At 43.7% G+C, this 21,956-nt stretch overlaps 1 protein-coding gene across 1 annotated transcript in view; it reads right to left on the bottom strand.

The window, feature by feature from the left end:
* The window catches only part of fam13a (family with sequence similarity 13 member A), a 196,231-nt gene that overhangs the window by 43,942 nt on the left and 130,333 nt on the right, over nt 1-21,956 (bottom strand). Inside the window, exon 8 of the mRNA XM_078529154.1 lies at nt 532-573. Coding sequence (XP_078385280.1) covers nt 532-573 — 42 coding nt within the window. The remainder of the gene's footprint in view (nt 1-531; nt 574-21,956) is intronic.

Here is a 21,956-nt window from a genome sequence, read left to right as displayed (position 1 = left end):
TCCACCACTGGAGTCCGTACTTTCAGCCGACTAGGCCCTAAATTCTGGGATTCCCTCACTAAAACTCTCCACCTCGCTTCAATCCTTTGGGACTCTCCTTAAAACTTACCTCCACGACTAAGCTGTTGGTAACTACCCTTGTGGCTCAGTGTCAGATTTTTGGTCTGACATTGGTCTGGTAATGCAACATTTCACTATATTAAAAAGGTGCTATACAAATGCAGGTTGTTGTTTTTAAACAGATATATTCACCCGCCCTGAGGCACCAGTAATCTCGTTGCTTGCTGATAAAGTTCTAAGGGAACCCAAAAATCATTGCTCAATTTCTGACAAATGATGAGATAAATGTAATCAAATGTTCATTCTTTAGCAAGTTACACTTTAAACAATCAGTTAAACAGTCAAGACTCCAAGGCTCCATTCAGCTGCTGGAGGTCTTGGTTTTGGCTGATTTAAAAAACTGCTTCCTAATATTTCAGAAAATAATCCCCAATCGGGAAAACTGTGACAAAACAGCCATAGAAAGTTTACCTTAAATAAAATGGGGACATCGGCCGATCATCATCTTGAGAGCTGAAAGATAAAAATAAACTTGCTTAAGGCCACCAGTGCTATGTTTTTTGATGTGAAATAATCGTGTCTCCACAGGTTGGCAACTAAGGTACCATACAACAAAACACGAAGCTGCCATCCATTTTTAACCAGTTGACAAAGGCACTCAGAGAAACCAAAATATCATAAATCCAGTAGAATACATTCTCCTGAGTACATTACATTAAATTTATAACACAGAAAGAGGCCATTCGGCCCAAATGGTCTATGCTCGATACTAGCCACCTCCCATTACTTTCCATTTCAATCTATCAACATATCCTTCTATTCCTTTCTCCCTTATGCGCTTATCCTTTGAATGTTATTTGCCTCAACTAATCCTTGTGGCTATGATTTCCACATTCTAACCTCTCTCCGGGTAAAGAAGTTGTTCCTGAATTCCCTATTGGATTTATAGGCGACGATATTATATTTGGAGGTCTTGTGGTGCATTGAGTAGCGTCCCTGCTCAGAGTCAGAAGCTCCAGGTTTGAGTCTCACCCCAGGGCTTGATGGCCAAGGAAGGTGCATCATAACATGGTTAAACAGGTTCAGTATCAACCTGCAAATCCTTCCAACGCATGCCAACGGCAAGAGGTAAGAGCAGAAGAGATTCCTGGTCAGCCATAAGATGGAAAGAATGTTCGGAACCTCTACCATCACTATCTATAGCTCCGGACTACATGCACGTAATAATGCATGTTGCCAATCCGAAGTTATTGAGTGAACTGTAACATACAAAAAATGATATATATATATATATGGCCTCACAAACACACACCCCTCACTTTCACAGCAAATATAACACTCATGTACAATTCGACCCTCCCTTCAGGTTTTGGCTTTTCGTTCTAAGTCCTCACAAGAGCATCAGCTCAGCAGTGATGCTTGATGTAGTTGTGTATGCTGAGGCGTGTGCCACTAGAGCATGCAACTAAAGAGCATGCAGCTACAGACACTGCGGCAAAGCTGTGTTTCATAGAGGAAGAGCAGCAGGCAAATGGTTCTGAGGCAGCCAACCTTCTGTCATGAAAAATAAATCCCAACCAACTGAGAAATTATGACCATAACACACCTAGGTTTATTGTGAAAATCAAAAAAAAGATAAAATTAACAATCAAAAACAGGGCTACTGGGTTGTGGAGGAATCTTCAATGAGATAGGAAGGGATCCAGTATAAATTAAGCTGAGAGAAAAATTATCCAACAGCTTGATGTTCCTTTCATTAACTAGACATCTTCATTATAATTGTCACAATTTAGATTTATTTTGGTCTCAGCAGAGAACAATGAATTATCAATCAAATGGTGTTGAAACGGCTTTGACACTGAAAGCCAATCGATTCATTTCTATCAGATTTCTGGTTCTGGAACTCGCTCTGTAATGAGCCATTTTGATATCATAAAGTGTAAACACGTCAGGGGGGACAATTACTTTGCTCCGTGACCAAGCGTACAAAATCTTTCTGCCGATTCCAGTCAATGCTGGAGTCCTCTCAGCCTGTTTGACGGAAAGGGTTCAAAGGTTGCGAAATATTATAAACGATGAATTCCTTGCCACAACGTCGGACAGTTCAGTAGTTTTACAGAGTCTTGTAATTGAATCAAAGTTAGACAAGTATCACTCCCTTCAGCTGGCATTGCTCCTTCTGTCCAATACTGAACTCTGACGATTCTCTGTATTACATACTACTTTGGCTTCTGGCACAGGTTATCCGACACAAATGATTTCATTGTAGGAACTTGGAGAAACAGACCATTCTAACATTGGAGAAGAACCATTGCAGACTTTTCATTGCAAAAAAAAGTGTTGCATTAATGCAGAAACAGCAATAAACGTACACGGTAAAGTCACTGTCTGACAGGGCTTTGAATTCTTGTGGTGACAGACTAACCTCAAGCAGACTTCAGTATAACTTCTATTAATGCAATTGCAAACACATTTTAAACTTTAAATAAAAAGTTTAAGGCTACAAGCAGTCTGCTGGAATAGCTGTTAAAGTTTAAAAATAATGCTAAAGAGCCAACAGGACACTTCCTCAAAAAAAAAACATATAACTGCTTTTCATGTCAGCTGTAGCTTAGTCAGTAGCACTCTGAGTCAGGAGGTCATGGGTTCAAGTCCCACTCCAAAGACTGGATCACATAATTCAATCTGATAGTAAAGTGCGGTAGGGAGGGAGGGAGAGCTGCACTGTGTTGAAGTTGCTGCCTTTCGAATGGGATATTAAATGGAGCTGTCTGCCCTCTTAGGTGCATTTGAAAGATCCCATGACACTATTTGATGAACAGTAGGGAATTATCCCTGAGGTAAAGGCAAATACTGCAGATGCTGGAAACCTGAAACAAAAATGCTGGAAAAACTCAGCAGGTCTGACAGCATCTTTGAAGAGGAAGGCAGAGTTAACGTTTTGAGTCCGTATGACTGGTACAGACTCGAAACGTTACCTCTGTCTTTCTCTCCACAGATGCTGTCAGACCTGCTGAGTTTTTCCAGCGGTTTTTTGTTTTTGTGTGAGGGAATTATCCCTTGTGTGTTGGCCAACATTTATCCCTCAACCAAGATATGAAGCAAGCAATTATCTAGCCATGATCTCATTGCTGTCTGTGGGACCTTCCTGTGCACAAACAGGTAGCTGTGTTACCTACAGTAATCATACTTCAAAAGCACTTTCTTAGCCCTAAAGAGAGTTGAGCCACCCCGAGGTTGTGAAAGGTGCTAAGTTTCTTTTCATTTCCCAGTGCAGTGCTGAAGGAGTACCGCACTGTCAGAGGTGTCATCTTTAGGGTGATGTTAAAGTCCTCGTCTACTCTTTTAGCACATAACAGATCCCACGGTGTTATCTGAAGAGCAGGGCAGTTCTCTCCGGCATCCTGGCCAATATTTAGTTTTTCAACCAACTCCACTAAAACAGATTGCCAATGTCATTACTGTTTTGTGGGAGCTTGCTGTATGTAAATTGGCTGCTCCGTCTCCTACTTAAAACAGTTACTTTATTTCAAAAGCTCTTCACCGGCTGGTAAAGCATTTTGGGTCCTGAGGTCGAGAAAGTTAATATATTAATGCAAATCATTTTTCCCCACTCAGTATTGTCAACTTCTGGGAAACCTAAAGACTTCTGTGCAGTACACTCCAACCCCCGGCCTCCAATTTGTAGAGAAATTATTTTGAAACAGTTCTCAAAGTTCTGTGGTGATTATTGCATTGTTAATATGGGGAGACAAAACAATCAGTTCTAGGACAGATGCCACCAATTCTCAGCTTCTGACTTTAATTCCTAACAGTTATTAGGAACTTGCAATGCAGACAGGAAGAACCAAGTTAGGCATGGCACTGGAACATCTGGGCAATACTCAAGACTCTTTTGAGGGTTTAGGGTCCATCCAATGAGGACAACAGCAATGTGCATTCATTTTGGTGTCCTTAGTGGGTGAAAAGTTGCAAGGCACTTCGCGGACAGATATATGGAAAACCGGCTTCAAGTCAGTAAAAGGAAAGGTTGAAACTAATGTGTCAACTGTGGCTTGGTTGGTAGCACCCCTGACTTTGAGTCAAAAGGTTGCGGTTTCAAGTCCCACTTCAGAGACCATGTAAAGCAAGGTAACACTCCAGGGCAGCACTGTTGGAGATGCTGCCTTTTTGATGGGACATTAAAGGAAAGGTCATATCTGCCCTCTCATGTGAATGTGAAAAAAAATCTCATAGCGCTAATTTGAAGAAAAGGAGAGCTATCCCCTGGTGCCCTGCCAATATTTATCCCTCAATCAATATCGCAAAAACTGATTATATGGTTATGATCACATTGCAGTTTATGGGAGCTTGCTATGTGCAAAGTGGCTGCGAGGCTTTGTACATTACGACCATGACTTCAAAAAAGTAGTTCATTGGATGCTTTGGGATGCCTACATTTGCAAAAGGTGCTATGGAAATGCAAGTCTGTCTTTCTTTTATTCTTTTACAGCAACTCATTCAAAGTGCGGACTGGCTACACACACACACACACACACACACACACACACACTACTCAATATTTGCGTGTGTCAAGATCCCCAGATGATGCTTACTACATTTTAGTATCGGGGGATCTCTTCCACTATTAGTCATGAAAGTATATCAAACTTCCCCCAGATAGATAATTTGTAATGTCTATTAATGGGAACAGCTTAATCCCATGGTTCATTGTTGGCTGTTCCGCACCACAGTTATCTCCCAAATTAGAAACCACCAGTCATTATGTGGTTTGCTGGCTCAGACTTGCTTCTGGGGCAATCCGATGAAGATAAGAAATTCACCTGAAGGAAGGCAGTGAATGACTGAAACCCACTTTCAGGAACTCAGAACATGACACTGGAATCCCACCAGATACATACATACGAACATACGTATTAGGAGCAGGCCCCTCTAGCCTGCTCCGGCATTCAATAAGATCATGGCTAATCTGACTGTAACCTCCACTGATTGCAATACTGAATCACCGCTTGTGCCTCCTTTCCTTTCATCTGTCCCATAATTGATCATTAGCCTCAGTGTTGTTTGTGGGATCTTGCTCTGCACGTATAAGCTGCCGCGATTTCCAAAAGTGACTGCGCTTCAAGCGGAGCTTCACTGGCTGTGATGCACTTTGGTATGTCCTGAGGTCGTGAAATGCAAGTTATTTCTTCAGCTTTACCCCTAGGAGTTTAGCACTTCTCAAAAGGATGGTCCAACTTAAAAAGGGACTAGAGGCTGACTCGATCAAGACATTCAGATGCGGTCACAAACTCAGAGTGGTTCTTGAATGCCATCTAAAACTCAAGGTTGAATTACAGTCTTGTAACTTTCCCCCTTGGGCTTTGCGTTACATAACAGTGCTGCAGGCAAGCATGGGTATACATGACATGAAAAAAAAAATTTCTTAAGTTAGGGTATCTTATTCAGGAGCAGAGGCTGGTGCTACTTTCCATAAGATAGTACATCGGCGACTTAGGCGCTCCTGACCTTAAAGTCCTAGAACTGTGCTGGGAACCACTTGTAGAAAGAGCGCTCCTCATTAAGATTGGAAACAGAGCAAAAATCAAGAGTTCATTTCAATATCGCAGTGCTACTGAGAATGGATATCAAGTCTACATCGAGTGACTCATGGGGAGGCCAGTGCTCATGATACCCTTTTGATTTTATTTTTATTCTTCCAGTAAGTTCCTGTGTCAGAAATATAAAACTACTTCAACAAACATTATACAAATAGTTTTAGGCCTTCATCATAAGCAAGAAGGGAGACGCTGGCAGGTTATCTTTTAAACAGTTGTGAGGACATAGCATGCCCAGACAGACAACAGCCATGGAAGCAGAATCCATAAATCCCTTTTTTCAAAGGGTTAACATTTGTAAGTGAAAGATATAAATGGGAATGGGGAAAACGCAACAGAATCAGGGCAGGAACTGGCTCGATGGGCCAAATAGCTTCCCCTTATTGTAAATTTTATGACACGCCACAAACCTTCTGAGGTTCTACTCAGTCCCCCGTTCAATCAGTTGTAGGGTATCAGATTTCAAGCAAGTGGCCAGACCTATCTGGGAGAGGGCTGAAAGTCAGTCCCTCTGCACGTAATGGATCTGGGAGCATTGAAGAGCTCTCTCCACATTATGATTACATAATACCTATTAGAAATGCTACTTTTTGTAGAATTAAATAAAGTTTACAGTATAGAAACGGGCCATTCAGCCTAGCTGGTCCATGCAGTGTTTATGCTCCACAAGGAGCCTCGCCCAGCGCTATTTCCCTACCAATATGCCCTTCTGTCCATTTCTCCCTCGTGTACTTAACTGGGCTCCCTTCAAAGGAATCTATGCTTTCCCCCCCTCAACGACCCCATGTTGTAGCAGATCCCACATTCTCACCGCCCTCTGGGGAAACAAGTTGTCTTTTGAACTCCCTATTGGATTGATTGATTTATGTATGGACCCTAGTATACACAAGTGGAAACATTCTCCACGTCCAACCTGTTGAACCCCTTCATGTTTTAAGACCTCTATTCGAGCACCATCACCACCACCACACACCACCCCCCCCACCCCCCCACCACCACCACATTAAAAATTCAGATCTCCTTCAACACACCATTAACCTAAACACAAATAACACCTTAACGCCAAGCCGCTTTCCTTCAGTCCTTTCTGTCTCAATTGTTCAGGGGATCAAATTCACATTCAACATGTACAAATATAGAAACAAAATACACAGCAGATTATCTAATAACAAATCAGTCCCTGCACTTCAACTGCACTTCCCATCAGTCCAAGGTCCCTCTTCTGATCCTTGACATCTTGTTATCCAGAACCACTGATACAGCCAATGTACCTGGGCACGAAGGGGTTACATTGTTCCTGACAGTGCAACTTAACTTTGATGGAAATCCCTGGTGATTCTGCTGAAATAGCAGCAGAAAGTGTCCACGTCGCCAACTCTGCGATTTTACAGCCGAGTTCATGCAGACGGAAACCTCTGTGGCAGTTCAGCCCCCATGTAAAACAGAGGGCTACTTGTATCTCACGGGTTTGCCCAAGGGTATGATGAGAAAGGTGACCCCCTTTCAGAGGTCAGTGTTCGGCACCGGTGACTGGAGTTTCTTCTGCCCTCGGTCTTCACGCTGTCAGTGCGGGCATGGGGGCAAAAGCAGACGTTTAATGTCCCGTTGTAAGAGGGGGCGGTGAAGCGGGACTCAGCAGAGGAGGTCTGCACCCTAACCCCGTGCCAATCGCGGAGGACAGGCAGCAGCAAGTCGCTGAGGGGCGAGCACAATAACATTTCGGACCCAGTCACCCGTGCAATTCCCCCCCCCTCCCATTTTCTTGGGGAATTTCCTCAGGGGGTTTGAGGAATGCATCCGGGGCCGCTGTCTTGGCTCGGGCGTAAGATCGGCGGAGACACGAAATTCCCGTTGTGGTTACATTCCCAGCCACTCTGTTTAACCCACTCCCCCACTGATTTGAGCTCACTCAGAGCCCAGCATGTTTCTATCTCCAGCCAGGGGGGGTGTGGGGGGTGTGTGGGGTGGATTCTGTATTTATTTTTAAAGTATTAAAAGTGTCATTTTTCAAAGCCCATAAAGAGGGTGACAGCACCGTCTCCCCACAGTAAAGTTTAGGTGGATCCCTATGATGGAATGTGCCAGGGCTGCGGTAACAATTCTCTCAGACACGTTTGCTAGTTTTTCTTTTGGGGAGGGGGGTGGTGGTGGGAGTAGAAATCACAAAAATTTACAGGGAATAAAAACCAGTTTCACTTCAGCTTCTCTCTCAGGGGTTTAGACCAGGATTTAATTCCAATTACTTTTCTTTAATTACACCCGAATGGAAAACCTCACCTCCAATAATCTTTTTTGAAATAGAAACTTTGACACTTATGATGTCCAAATAGAAATGAAACTTTTCCCCCAAAACGCTGCTGCAGGACCTCAGGCCTTAAGAAACCCAAAACAAGTAACTTTAAACACACACACACACACACGAGGAGATATGGAAATTAAAACCTGGGTTTACCTGTGCATCGGCACAGTTTCACAAGCCATGTTCTTCTCTGCCGTTAGCTGGGGAAGGTTGTTGGCAGTGGGGCTGGGAGCTGAACGGTCTCTGCTCTTGGCTGGAGCAAGGGCACCGCTTGCAATCGGAGCAGCTGGTTATATACAGCGGGGTGGTGCCAAGAGAGAGAGAGAGAGAGAGGGAGGGAGGGAGGTCTGCTGAATTAGAGTGCTGCTGTATTGGACTGCTGCTATTGCAATAGCAATAGCGGGGAGACCTCTCCCCCCACCCCAGCTCCTGGTCCACCTCAATCCAACCCCTCCGCCCCCACCCACCCCTGCAACAACCTCGTCTACACTCATCCTCCTGCTCAATACTCTGTCTGGGAGCGGGTTAATGCCAGACAGCAGGCTTCCCAATCAGTCATGAAAGACAACAAACAAAAAATGCTGGCAATACGGCAGCGAGTGAGGCAGCCAGCAGTTGTGGAGGGGAACAGGTAGTTTATGTTTCAGTCTAGAGATGACCTTTCATCAATGTTAACTCTGTTTCTCTTCACAGATGCTGTCTGACCTGCAGAGTATTTCCAGCATTTTTTTTTTTGTTTTGATTTTTAATTTCACATTCCTAGCATCCCCGCGTTTTGTTTTTGTTGTGGTCCACTTCTCTTAGGCGGGTTTCTTGCACATTTATTGCCCAGATAATGACAGGGCTCCAAGTTTTGAGAGGGATCTGTCTACCGCCAAGCGCTTCTTAAAGTGAGACTCCAGAGGGACAATGTCAGCAGTAAAACAACTCCGGCCAAAGTGTAACTGTTTTTCCATTGTTATTTGGAAGGACTGGGTCTGGCACCAGCAGACCAAGGAAGGGGCTTTGCCCCCTCCCAGCCCAGCACTCATCTTTCACGCAGGGTGCCAGTTCCATGAGGTATTGGCACACCCAGGCCAGGAAAGGAAAGCCCTGCTTTTCGATTGCTCCTTATGGCACAACCTCCTGCCCTCTGGGTCCCAGCTGAAAAGCCAACGCTACGCAACACAACTCAAATGAGCCCAAATTGATTTTTAAAAAATTCATTCAGAGGATATGGGCATCACTGGCAAGACCAGCATTTGTCACCCATCCCTAGTTGCCCTTGAGGTGGTGGTGGGTGAGCTGCCACCTTGAACCGCTGCAGTCCCTGTGGTGTAGGTACACCCACTGCGCTGTTAGGCAGGGAGTTTCAGGATTTTGACCCAGTGACAGTGAAGGAACGGCCGATATATTTCCAAGTCAGGATGGTGAGTGGCTTGGAGGGGAACTTGCAGGTGGTGGTGTTCCTAATTGTCTGCTGTCCTTGTCCTTCTAGGCGGTAGAGGTCACGGGTTTGGAAGGTGCTGTCCAAGGAGCCTTGGCAAGTTGCTGCAGTGCATCTTGTAAATGGTACACACTGCTGCCACTGTGCATTGGTGGTGGAGGGAGTGAATATTTAAGGTAGCAGATGAGGTGCCAATCAAACAGGCTTCTTTGTCCTGGATGATACTGAGTTTTTGAGTGTTGTTGGAGCTGCACTCATCCAGGCAAGTGGATAGCATTCCACCACGCCCTTGACTTGTGACTTGTAGAGAGTGGACAGGCTCTAGGGATTCAGGAGGTGAGTTACTCACCATAACATTCCCAGCCTCTGACCTGCCCTTGTAGCCAACATATTTATATTGGCTAGTCTAATTAACCTAAACCCAATCTAAATCAACTTGCGACCAGGATCAAATATAACATTTGCTATATAGATATTGGTCTGGAATCACATGTAGGCCAGACCAGGTAAGGACGGCAGATTTCCTTCCCTAGTGAATCAGGTGGGTTTTTACAACAATCGGCAATGGTTTCGATGTCATCAGCAGGCTTTTAGTTCTGGATCTTCATTGGATTCAAATTCCAATTCAAATTCACATCTGCCATGGTGGGATTTGAAGCCAGGTCCCCACAGCATTACCCTGGATTTCTTGATTACTTGTCCAATGACTGCCATATGCCACCATCTCCCCATAAACGCAGGTTATGGAGGTTGATTTTGACTGATTCTGTCTGACATTAATGAGGTGGTAACAACCTCAGAATGGGGTTGGTCACCTCCGAGGTCCTCGTTTAACACAGTTTTAATGGGAACTGGTCAAAGCTCGCACAGTATCCACTCCAGCCAGTTCTAGTTCCGATGTAACATGAAGGATCCAGCAAAGGCTAAGCCTTTAATTATTTTTGGGGGGCCTGGGAGGGGCAGGACTGAACTGCTGGTGCCCACAAAAATCATCTGAACAGCTGATGCCCTGGGACAAACCACCCTTTGCGATCAGAGACTTCACACTTCCAGGAGCTAGGCTCTTTCGCTTATGCTTGTGCTTGTTGGTCAGGCTATTCCTTAAGAAACACTGATAATGATAATGATGATGTGAGAGGAAATGGAAAGACACCTTACAGTCATTTAGAGGACAGCTGTTTTATATTTCTGAATATAACAACTGCCCCCGCAACTGACCTTCCCAGCAGCAGCATGTAAATGAGACTAGTGTCTCACAATCTCTCAGAGGTTACTTCACTATTGGAATTGGTGGGTGAGCAAGAGTCAAAATTGATCTGATGCAGTGTCTAGCAGACTCTTTACCATCTGATCTAGGCTGAAAACATAAGGGGCATTTGCAGCATTCTCACCCTCCCACCCCTCCCCACCACCCCAGAGGGATAAATATTGACCCAGGCACCATGGAGAACCCACCTGCTCTTCTTCTTTGAAATACTGCCACAAGCTCTTTTATGCTCACCTGAGAGTGCAGACGGCCTCAGTTTAATGTCTCATCTGAAAGGTGGCACCTCTGACAGTGCAGCACTCCCTCTGTACTGCATAGCTCACATTATGTGAATCAAGTCTCCGGTGTGGTACTTATAGCTACACCCTTCTGACTCAGAGGTGAGAAAGGCGCTATATAAATACAAATTCCTTCCTTTCAACATGACTCACAAAGGCGGGAAGGAGATTTGATAGTGGTATTCAAAATCATGAGGGGGCTCTGGGCCAAATAGATAGGGAGAAACTGTTCCCCCCTTGTGAAAGGACTGAGAATGAGAGGGCACAGATTTAAAGTAATTTGCAAAAGAAGCAAAAGCGATATGAGAAAAAAAACTTATTCATGCAACGTGTAATTAAGGTCTGTAATGCACTGCCTGAAAGTGTGCTGGAGCCTCAAATGAGGCATTCAAAAGGGAACTGGACATTTATTTGATAAGGAACAATGTGCAGGATTATGGGGAGAGGTGGGGGAATGGCACTAAGTAAGTAGTTCATTTGGAGTGCCAGTGCAGACATGATGGGCTGAATGGCCACCTTCTGCACTGTAAAAGTTCAGTGATTCTGGAAAATAAAACAGCTGTCCTCTAGATGACTATGAGGTGCCGTTACATTTCTCCTCACATCATCATAATCAGAGTTTCTTAAGGAAAAAAATAAAAACAAAAAACTGCGGCTGCTGGAAATCCAAAACAAAAACAGAAACAGTAATACCTGGAAAAACTCAGCAGGTCTGGCAGCATTGGCGGAGAAGAGCACAGTTGACATTTCGAGTCCTCAAGGGTCATGAGGACTCGAAATGTCAACTGTGCTCTTCTCCGCCAATGCTGCCAGACCTGCTGAGTTTTTCCAGGTATTTCTGTTTCTGTTTTTGTTTCTTAAGGAAAAGCCTGACTAACGAGCATAATAAGTGAGAGAGTCTGGCTCCTGGGAGTGTGAAGTCTCTGAGTGACACCTTCCCAGGGCCACACATTTAAAAATCAAACTCCCTAAAGCACAGGCACTATTGAACCACTGGATGAAGACCACCATGTCCTCCCTGCCACTTGTTACCTATTTTTATTGGTGCCATATCAAGTTTTAAATGCTCCTCAACACTGACAAGTGTTCCTAATGTCCTCAAAGAGCTTATCATATCAGTGTTGAACTAATGAAGCATTGGCATCTCTTCCTACGCTATTCCAATCTGCTTCTACGGATCAAATATCACGGAGAGTTCACAACCTTGGCTTTTCCAGGAACTGCCTTTCCTCCATTTCCCCTTTACCTCATTTACTCATTCCAATTTTATTACTGGTGTGTGCGAGGAGCAGTCAGTGATACTACAGCGAATGGCTTTTCGAATCATATTACAATCCAATTGTTTCACGATCATATTAAACCTGTCTTCAACTCAACAAGAAACACAAGTTCAACCCCAGCTGGAGTATTGTGTCCAATTCTGGGCACCATAGTTTAGGATGGGCGTGAAGGCTTTGGAGAGAGCATGGAAGAAATTGACTAGAGTGTTTCCAGGGATGAGGGATCGCATAGGGAAACTGGGGTTGCTCAACTGAGAACCTAGAAATCAAAGAGGTTAGCAAGAAGTATTCAAAATTGTGACCAGTTTAGACAGAATAAATAAGGAGAAACTGTTTCCAATGGCTGAAGGGCCAATAATCGGAGTACTCAAAATTGACATGTTTGGCAAAAGAACCAGAGGCAGCATGAGGAAAAACTCTTTTACACAACCTCTGGGTAGCATTTAGAATGCACTGTTCAAAGGGGTAGTAGACACAGATTCAATAGCAGCCTTCCCCGGGGGAAAATTGCAGACTTGTGGGAAAAGAATGGGGCCGTGGGACTAACTGGATTGCTCTTCGAAAGAGCCAACATAGCCTCGATGGACTGAATGGCCTCCTGTGCTCTACTGTTCTATGATTCTATGCAGCATCACTTGTTAACCAGTTTCTGATATGATGGGATAGACGTCATTGTGTAGACATATCAGGTTGAAGGGTGGAGAGCATCTCAAAGCTTTCTAAAACATTATTTATTTATTCTCACAATGAGGGCGGCATTGGTAAGGACAGCATTTGCTGCCCATGTCTAGATGCTCTTCAAAAGGTAGTTATAATGGACCTTCGTCTTGAAATGCTGCATTTTGTGTGGTGAAGGCACTGTCAGGAAGGGAGTTCCAGGATTTTGACCTGGCAATGATGAAGGAATAGCGATATATTTCCAAGTCACCATAGAGTCATAGAGGTCTAGAGCACAGAAAAAGGCCCTTCGGCCCATCGAGTCTACGCCAGTCAAACAAAAACCGTACTATTCTAATCCCATTTTCCAGCACTAGGCCCATAGCCTTGTATGCCATGGCATCACAAGTGCATATCCAAATACTTCTTAAACATTATGAGGGTTTTTGCCACTACCACACTTTCAGGCAGTGAGTTCCAGATTCCCACCACCCTCTGGGTGAAAAAATTCTTCCTCACATCCCCTCTAAACCTCCTGCCCTTTACCTTAAATCTATGCCCCCTGGTTATTGATCCCTCTACCAAGGGGAAAAGTTCCTTCCTGTCTACCCTATCTATGCCCCTCATAATTTTATACACCTCAATCAAGTCCCTCCTTAATAACCTCCAGTCTATCCAATCTCTCCTCATAACTAAAACTCTCCAGCCCAGGCAGCATCCTGGTAAATCTCCTCTGCACTTTCGCTAGTGCAATCACATCCTTCCTATAATGTGGATTCCAGAACTGCACGCAATACTCTAGTTGTGGCTTAACCAGTGTTTTATACAGTTCCAGCATAACATCCCTGCTCTTATATTCTATGCCTCGGCTAATAAATGCAAGTATCCTATATGCCTTCTTAACCACCTTATCTACATGTCCCACTATCTTAAGGGACTGGAGGACATGCACACCAAGGTCCCTCTGATCATCAGTACTTCCCAGGGTCCTACCATTCATCATGTATTCCTGCCCAAGTGCATCACCTCACACTTATCTGGATTAAATTCCATTTGCCACTGATCAGCCCATCCGACCAGCCGGTCTGTAATCTAAGGCTATCCTCCTCACTATTTACCACCCCACCAATTTTCATGTCATCCCCGAACTTACTGATCAACCCTCCTACATTCAAGTCTAAATCATTTATATATACCACAAGCAGCAAAGGACCCAACACCGATTCCTGTGGAACCCCACTGGACACAGGCATCCAGTCACAAATCACCCCTCAATCATCACTCCCTGCTTCCTGCCACTCAGCCAATTCTGGATCTAATTTGCCAAATTGCCTTGGATCCTATGGGCTCTTACTTTCATTATCAGTCTCCCATGTGGGACCTTATCAAAAGCCTTGCTGAAGTCCAAGTAGACTACATCAAATGCATTGCTCTCATCTACACACCTGGTCACCTCTTCGAAAAATTCAATCAAATTGGTCAGACATGACCTCCCCTTAACAAAACCATGCTGACTGTCCTTGATAAATCCGTGCCTCTCCAAGTATAGATTAATTCTGTCCCTCAGAATTGCTTCCAATAGTTTCCCCACCATTGAGGTTAGACTGACTGGCCTGTTTATCCCTTCCCTGGTTTATCCCTTCCTCCCTTCTTGAATAATGGTACCACATTGGCTGTCCTCCAGTCCTCTGGCACCTCTCCTGTGGCCAGAGAGGTATTGAAAATTATTGCCAGCGCCCCTGCTATCTCCTCCCTTGCCTCACTCAACAGTCTGGGATACATTTCTTCCGTGCCTGGAGATTTATCTACTTTTAAGCCTGCCAGACCACTGAGAACCTCCCCCCTTACTATGCTAATTTATTTAATTATATCACAGTCCTTCTGCCTGATTTCCATACCCACGTTGTCCCTCTCACTTGTGAACACCAACACAAAATATTCATTTAGAACCCTACCTATGTCTTCCAGCTCCACACACAAATTACCACTATGTTCCTTAATGAACCCTACTCTTTCCCTAGTTAACCTCTTGCTCTTAATGTACTTGTAAAATAACTTTGGATTTTCCTTTATTTTACCTACCAATGTTTTTTCACGCCCCCTTTTTGCTCTCCTAATTTCCTTTTTAAGTTCCCCCCCTACACATTCTGTACTCCTCTAGGGCTTCCGCTGTTTTGAGCCCTCAGTATCTGCCATAAGCCTCCCTTTTTCTCTTTATCCATGGTGTGTGACTGGGAGCGGCAATTGGTTGTGATTGTGTTCCCATGCACCTGTCCCAATGGGTGGTGGAGGTTTGGAAGGTGCTATCCTAGAGACCTTGGCGAGTTGTTGCACTGCATCTTGTAGATAGTACATACTGCAGCCAAAGTGGTGGAGCTAATGAATGTTTAAGTTAGTGGATGGGGGGTGCTGATCGAGTGGGCTGCTTTATCCTGGCTGAAGGTCTTTTGGATAGGATGCTAAATCCGCCCTTTCAGGTGGACGTAAAAGATCCCATGGAACTATATTAAAGAGAGCAGGAGTGCTCTTGAGTGCTGTTGCAGCTGCTCTCAATCAGGGAAGTGGACAATAGGCAATCCCATTCCGGATTTGTGCCATGTAGGTGTAGTCGATGGAGAGGCTTTGGAGAAGGAAGTGAGCAGTTGTGTCGCTTGCTGTAGATTAACCAGGTTGAACTCGTGACATTTGCAGTTTGACTTCAAACAAATGTGAGTCATGATGTGTGGGAAGTCTCAGTTTGATGCCAGCTACTGTCAGGAAATAAACATTTTAATCGGAATAAACCTCAGTCTAACTGATTAAATGGCTTGATGCTGTAATTAGTTGGGATTGTAGTTTCAAAATTTCAGACTTCTCTCAAAGTTAGCTAATACCTAGCCTCTGTTTTCTGGTTAAAATTGCCATATATGGCACCAACCAGGAGTAAATGACAGTGGCTCAATGGTAACATTCTCACCTCTGAGTAAGACACTTGTGGGTTCAGGTCTCACTCCAGAAGACTCCAGCACAAAATCTAGACTGTCACTCGAGTGCAGTATTGAAGGAGTGCTGCACTGTTGGAGGTGCTGTATTTTGGATAGGATGCTAAATCTGTCCTTTCAGGTGGACATAAAAGATCCTATGGAACTATATCAAATGAGAGCAGAGGTGTTCTCCTGGTCCCTTAGCCAATACTTGTCCCTGAACCCACATCACCAAAACAGATAATCTGCTTGTTATCTCTTCACGGGATCTTGCTGTGTGTAAATTGTCTGCTGTGCTTCCTGCACCACAGCAGTGGCTACACGTCAAAAGTGCCGTAAAGTGCTTTGGGACATTGTGAAAGGTGCAGTGGACCCAGAGCAGATGGTGGGAAATGAAAAAGAGGAGTTTTGAAAGAGACTGGGGTGAAACACAGTCAAGGTCAGGGGTATTAAGAAGACTGCTAAAGGTAGAGAGGCCAGTGATACCTCTCTCCAGAGGTATCGCGGGGAGAATTCCAGAAAGTAAGGGTATTGCTGATGCTGGGGGAGGAGGTTTAGGAGTGGCTGACCGAGGAGCATTGCTGAAGTACTGAAGGGGGCAAGGATTTCAAAGAGAGCATTGTCAGCCCGGTGAGGCACGGGAAGACACCAGGATTTGGATGAGATGTCAGTCTCGGAGGTGAGCTGGATGGAAAGCAGGGTGTTGGAGAAGTTGAGCCTCCAATTAATGAAGGTGTGGAGCAGGGTTTCAGGAGCAGTGGGAGAAGAGGTGAGCAGGAACGGCACTGTTCAGAGATGGGTGCGTTAGTTGAGCAGGAGGGTTGGGGGTTGAGTAATGCAGCGCTAGAATCAAGAGTTCAAAATAATTCTGCAGTCTAGAATGCTTCCAAAAAAAGGAAATAAAATGAAAAGAAAATATTTCATATGCTACAGGTGAAAAGCAGCATCTTTTTCAATTACAAATACGCTTGGCTGAATGTGGTCGCTTAAAATATGCTGCTTGGCAATCAATTTAAAACCAAAATGGCTTTTGGGATAAGAACATGACAACCGAAGGCATTGAAGGGTTTATTTTTAAGTTTTCCAATTAAAAGCTTCAGAGTCCGCTTGGACTCTCTTCTATTTAAAGGAGATTCCATTTCTCTAGTGTTCCAGCCAGGCTGAGAATTCATGATTCAGCCCATTGCTCTCGGGCGACAAGTCATTTGTACATAACACTTAATTCCAATTCCCACTCAGCTATGCAGCTGTGTCAAACCCGCCTTGTAAACAGGCACAGTGTCGCGGCCTTTTCTAAATATGTTTTGTTGAAAGAGACATTGGCTCAGGTTTCTGTTATTGATCAGTATGAAACTCCAGTATCTTTGGACATTTTATGAGATCGACACTCTTCACTCCATTCCTCTTGTTCTCAACGGAGCTTCCAAAATCCTCTGAGCAAAGCAGCACGGACAAGGATAAAGGTCACCTCCTTTAGGGCGTTAGCTGCGTTGGCTTGTTTCCAAGTCAGCAGGTTGTGGGGTTCAGTCCCACCCCAGTAAATTGGAACACATAATCCAGGCTGACACTCCCAGTGCAGCACTGAGGGATCGCTAAATCGGATGTGACATTCGGTCTGCCTTCTCAGGTGAAGGTGAAGCATCCCATGGTACCATCACAACAAAGGGCCACCCAGAAGGAACAACCAGTAAAACTTGGAAATGAAGACTATCAGTTAAACTTGTCTGTCTTGTATACCTTAAAATGGTATTACTGATTTTTACTGGGATTGGAAAATTTTGAATTGGTTTTTCCATCAGGGAGGGGTGTTCTTCCCAATGGCCTGGTGAATATTAATCCTTCAACCAACATCTAAAAACAGACTCTTTATTTAAAATAGATAAGGTACCAGGACCAGATGAGATGCATCAAGGCTACTGAGGGGAGTGAGAGTGGAAATTGCAGAGGCACTAGCGATAATCTTCCAGTCTTCTTTAGACACAGGGGAGGTGCCGGAGGACTGGAGAATTGTGAATGTTACGCCCTTGTTCAAAAAGGGGTGCAAGGATAAAGCTGGCAACTACGGGCCAGTCAATTTGACCTCAGTGGTAGGGAAACTTCTGAAAACCATAGTATAAGATAAAATCAATAATCACGTAGACAAGTGCAGGGTAATTAAGGAAAGCCAGCAAGGGTTCATCAAGGGAAATCATGTTTAAATAACTTGCTGGAGTTTTTTGAGGAGGTAACAGAGAAAGTTAATAAAGGAAAAGCTGTTGATGTATGTGTGGATTTTCAAAAGGCATTTGATACAATGTCACACAACGCAAAATTCTATGTCATGGAATAAAAAGGAAAGTAGGCATTTGGATAAGAAATTGGCTGAGTGACAGGAAACAGATTAGTGATAACTAGTTGTTTTTCAGATTGGAGGAAGGTTTGTGGGGGAGTTCCTCAGGGGGTCAGTGTTGCTCTCCCTGATATATATTAATGACCTAGACCGTGGTGTGCAGGGCATGATTTCAAAATTTGCAGATGATATGAAGATTGGAAATGTTGTCAACTGTGATAGGGATAGTCTTGAACTCCAAAAGCACATAGACGTGTTGGTAGATTGGGCAGACAAGTGGCAGATGAAGTTCAATGCAGAGAAGTGTGAGGTGATTCGTTTGGGCAGGAAAGATATGGTGAGACAGTATAAAATAAATGGAGAGACTCTAACGGAGGTGCAGGAACAGAGGGACTTCGGTGTATATGTACATATGTCATTGAAGATGGCAGGGCATGATGAGAGTGCGGTTATTAAAGCATATAGTATCTTAGGCTTTATTAGTAGGGGCATTGAGTACAAGAATAAGGAGGTCATGTTGAACTTGTATAAGACACTAGTTAGGCCTCATCTGGAGTACTGCATCTAGCTTTGGGTGCCATATTTGAGGAAGGATGCGAAGGCATTGGAGAGAGTACAGAGGAAATTCACAAGAATGATTCCAGGATGAAGAACTGTAGCTATGAGGATAGATTGGAGAAGCTGGACTGTTCTCCTTGGAGAAAAGATGGCTCAGAGGAGACTCGATAGAGGTATTCAAGATCCCGAGGGGTATGGACAGGGCAAATAGTGAGAAACTGTTCCCACTCAAGAGAACATCAAGAACTAGAGGGCACAGATTCAAAATAATTGGCAAAATGAGTAAATGTGATGTGAGTAAAAAAATTTTCACCAAGAGGGTAGTTGGAGTCTGGAACAACCTTCCTGAAAGTGTGGTGGAGTTAGGTTCGATTGAGGTATTTAAAAGGGAATTGGATTGCTAACTGAAAAGAAAGAATGTGCATGGATACAGGAATAAGGCAGGGGAGTGGGTCTAGGTGGAATGCTCTTGCAGACAGCCAGTGCAGGCTTGATGGGCTGAATGGCCTCCTTTTGCACTGTAAAGATACTGTGATAGATTATCTGGTCATTATCACATAGATGTTTGTGGGGCTTTGCTATACACAAATTGGCTACTGTATTTCCAAATATACAACAGTACTTATTGGCTGTGAAATATGTCCTGAGATCGTGAAAGGTATTTGAATCCAGCAATATCATGACATATGTGTGAAAAACGTAAATATTCTTTGATCCCTTGAATTTATTCCCATAATAATGTCTAGATATCATTTGTGTTGCTATAATTTGTGGTGGAAATGGGGATTTTACCTTATGGTATTTCTGGGTTAAATCCTTTAATTTAAATAGCAGTGAGGCAATGGCTCTGGGATTTTTAAATGGAAGCCACAACTGCTGCTTCTGCCAAGTTTTCTTTGGTCCTTTTGACTTGAAAGCATGTTGGAAAAGCAAATTTACACCTGTCTGGTAATCTTGCATATGAATGATAAAGGTATGTGTGTGTGTGTAGGTGCTTACTTCAAAGGACAGCTCATCTCTCTTGCATGTGGATAAAAGCAAAATACTGCGGAAGCTGGAAATCTAGAACAAAAACAAAACAACCTGGAAAAACTCAGCAGGTCTGACAGCATCTGCGGAGGGGGATACAGTTGATGTTTCGAGTCCGTATGACCCTTCATCAGAACTAAGACATATAGAAATGAGATGAAATATAAGCTGGTAGAAGGGGGTGGGACAGGAGAGCTCGAGAGGGGGCCAGTGATAGGTGGAGGCCAAGAAGAGACTACCAAAGATGTCATAGACAAAAGGACAAAGGGGTGTTGACGGTGGTGATATTATCTAAAGGATGTGCTATTATGGGTATTATTCTCTTGTATGTGGTATTTGTTAGAATAAATTAGTTTAATTCATTCCTCAGTGTATACAATTTGCGACTGAGGAAGCGACAGTGCCCATCAGGTAGTAAATGTCCTGTTAGAAGCAAAACAAAAACAAAAATAACTGGAAAAACTCAGCAGGTCTGGCAGCATCTACAGAGAGGAGCACAGTTAACGTTTCGAGTCCAAATGACCCTTCAACAGAACTAAGTAAAAATATTTTTATATGGTAGCCTGGTGATTCTGGTCGTGGACTGTCAGACCAGGGATTGAGTTCAAATCCTGCTGTGATAAGTCAAGAACTTTAATTCAATGATCAAAAATCCAATTGGCCCACTAATGTCCTTGAGTGGAGGGAACCTGCAACCCCTTCTTGGTCTGACCTACATGTGACCCTAGTCCTACACTATATTATTGGCACGTTATGTCCAGAAGGCAACTAGCTGATCATTACCTTGCCAAAGCTGCCCACATCCCAACAACAAACACCATGCTACCATGTAATGTGTTATTGTTCCTTGTCCACCTCAAGCTCTCCATGGATTTCCTCCTTGCTAAACTGCCCACCTTTCACCCTTTATAATCTTCAACTTGTTCAAAACTCAGCCACCTGCATCCTGCCCCACATTGCATCCTGCTCATCCATCAACACCATCTTTCTTAACTTTTGGTTACCTAAAGCATTAAATGTTGAGACCTTGCACTCATCTTCAAATTCCTTTACTACCATACCCCAGCCTATTCTCTGAAACCTCCTCCAGTTCTGCACTCTTTCCCCTTTCGTACATCCTTTCATCTTCATCTATCTGTCTTCCAAAATCTACACAAAATCCATCTCTTTGGCAGAGCTCTTGGTTATCCCATCTAACCTCCACCTCCATAGTTCAATGTCCTTTCCGGCATCTATCCTGGGCCACTTTTTAGGTTAAAGCCTGCATATAAATACGATTTCTTGTTGTGATTAGGTTGCTGTATAAAGTCCTGGAGATAGTTCCCACACCCGCTTCTGGCTAGAGAAAAAAATAATGTCCACTTTTTCTCATGCTTCTTTGAAATGCTTTGGGTCATTTTGCAATGTTAAAGATACTATATAAATGCCAGTTGTTGTTGTTATTGAAAAACATATAGCTACATAAATGTGGTGGTGGGTGGGGCGGAGGGGTAGTGGGGGGGGAGTCAGCTGTAAAATACATTTCAATTCAGCTTACTTTTACTAATGTGATACAGCTACATTACCCCATGGAGATACTTTCAATTAAATCAGGTTGAATATTCAGGAGCCTAGTTATCAAGCAGTTTTTTTCCCCTGTGTTTGTTGTTGGGATGTGGGCAGCTTTGGCAAGGTAATGATCAGCTAGTTGCCTTCTGGACATAACGTGCCAATAATATAGTGTAGGACTAGGGTCACATGTAGGTCAGACCAAGAAGGGGTTGCAGGTTCCCTCCACTCAAGGACATTAGTGGGCCAATTGGGTTTTTGATCATTGAGTTAAAGTTCTTGACTTATCACAGCAGGATTTGAACTCAATCCCTGGTCTGACAGTCCACGGCCAGAATCACCAGACTACCATACATACCCCATGATTGAGAGAGTAACGTTTTACTTGGCTAAAGTTAAACATAAAACCTGCAGATCATTGACAGAAAATTCCCTTCACAGTAACCTAAGTTTTGCTGTTAGATTACTTGCTCATTTAAATACAAAGGACTGATTTAATTTAGTCATATGAACGTAATTTTTGTTTCGAAATATGTACTTGTAATATATAGACTAAAGTTAATGTCATTGAAAAGGAAAATGAATTGCCAGTAATTGTAAGGTTGAATGAATTGGCGGTATGATATGGAATTGGGCCCAATTGCAGTCGGGTTGCTCACCAGTTC

The sequence above is a fragment of the Cetorhinus maximus genome, chromosome 1 (assembly GCF_964194155.1).
Source record: "Cetorhinus maximus chromosome 1, sCetMax3.hap1.1, whole genome shotgun sequence".
Taxonomy (NCBI): domain Eukaryota; kingdom Metazoa; phylum Chordata; class Chondrichthyes; order Lamniformes; family Cetorhinidae; genus Cetorhinus; species Cetorhinus maximus.
The sequence above is the reverse complement of the archived record's forward strand: the minus strand, read 5'-3'. Positions and strand labels throughout refer to the sequence as shown.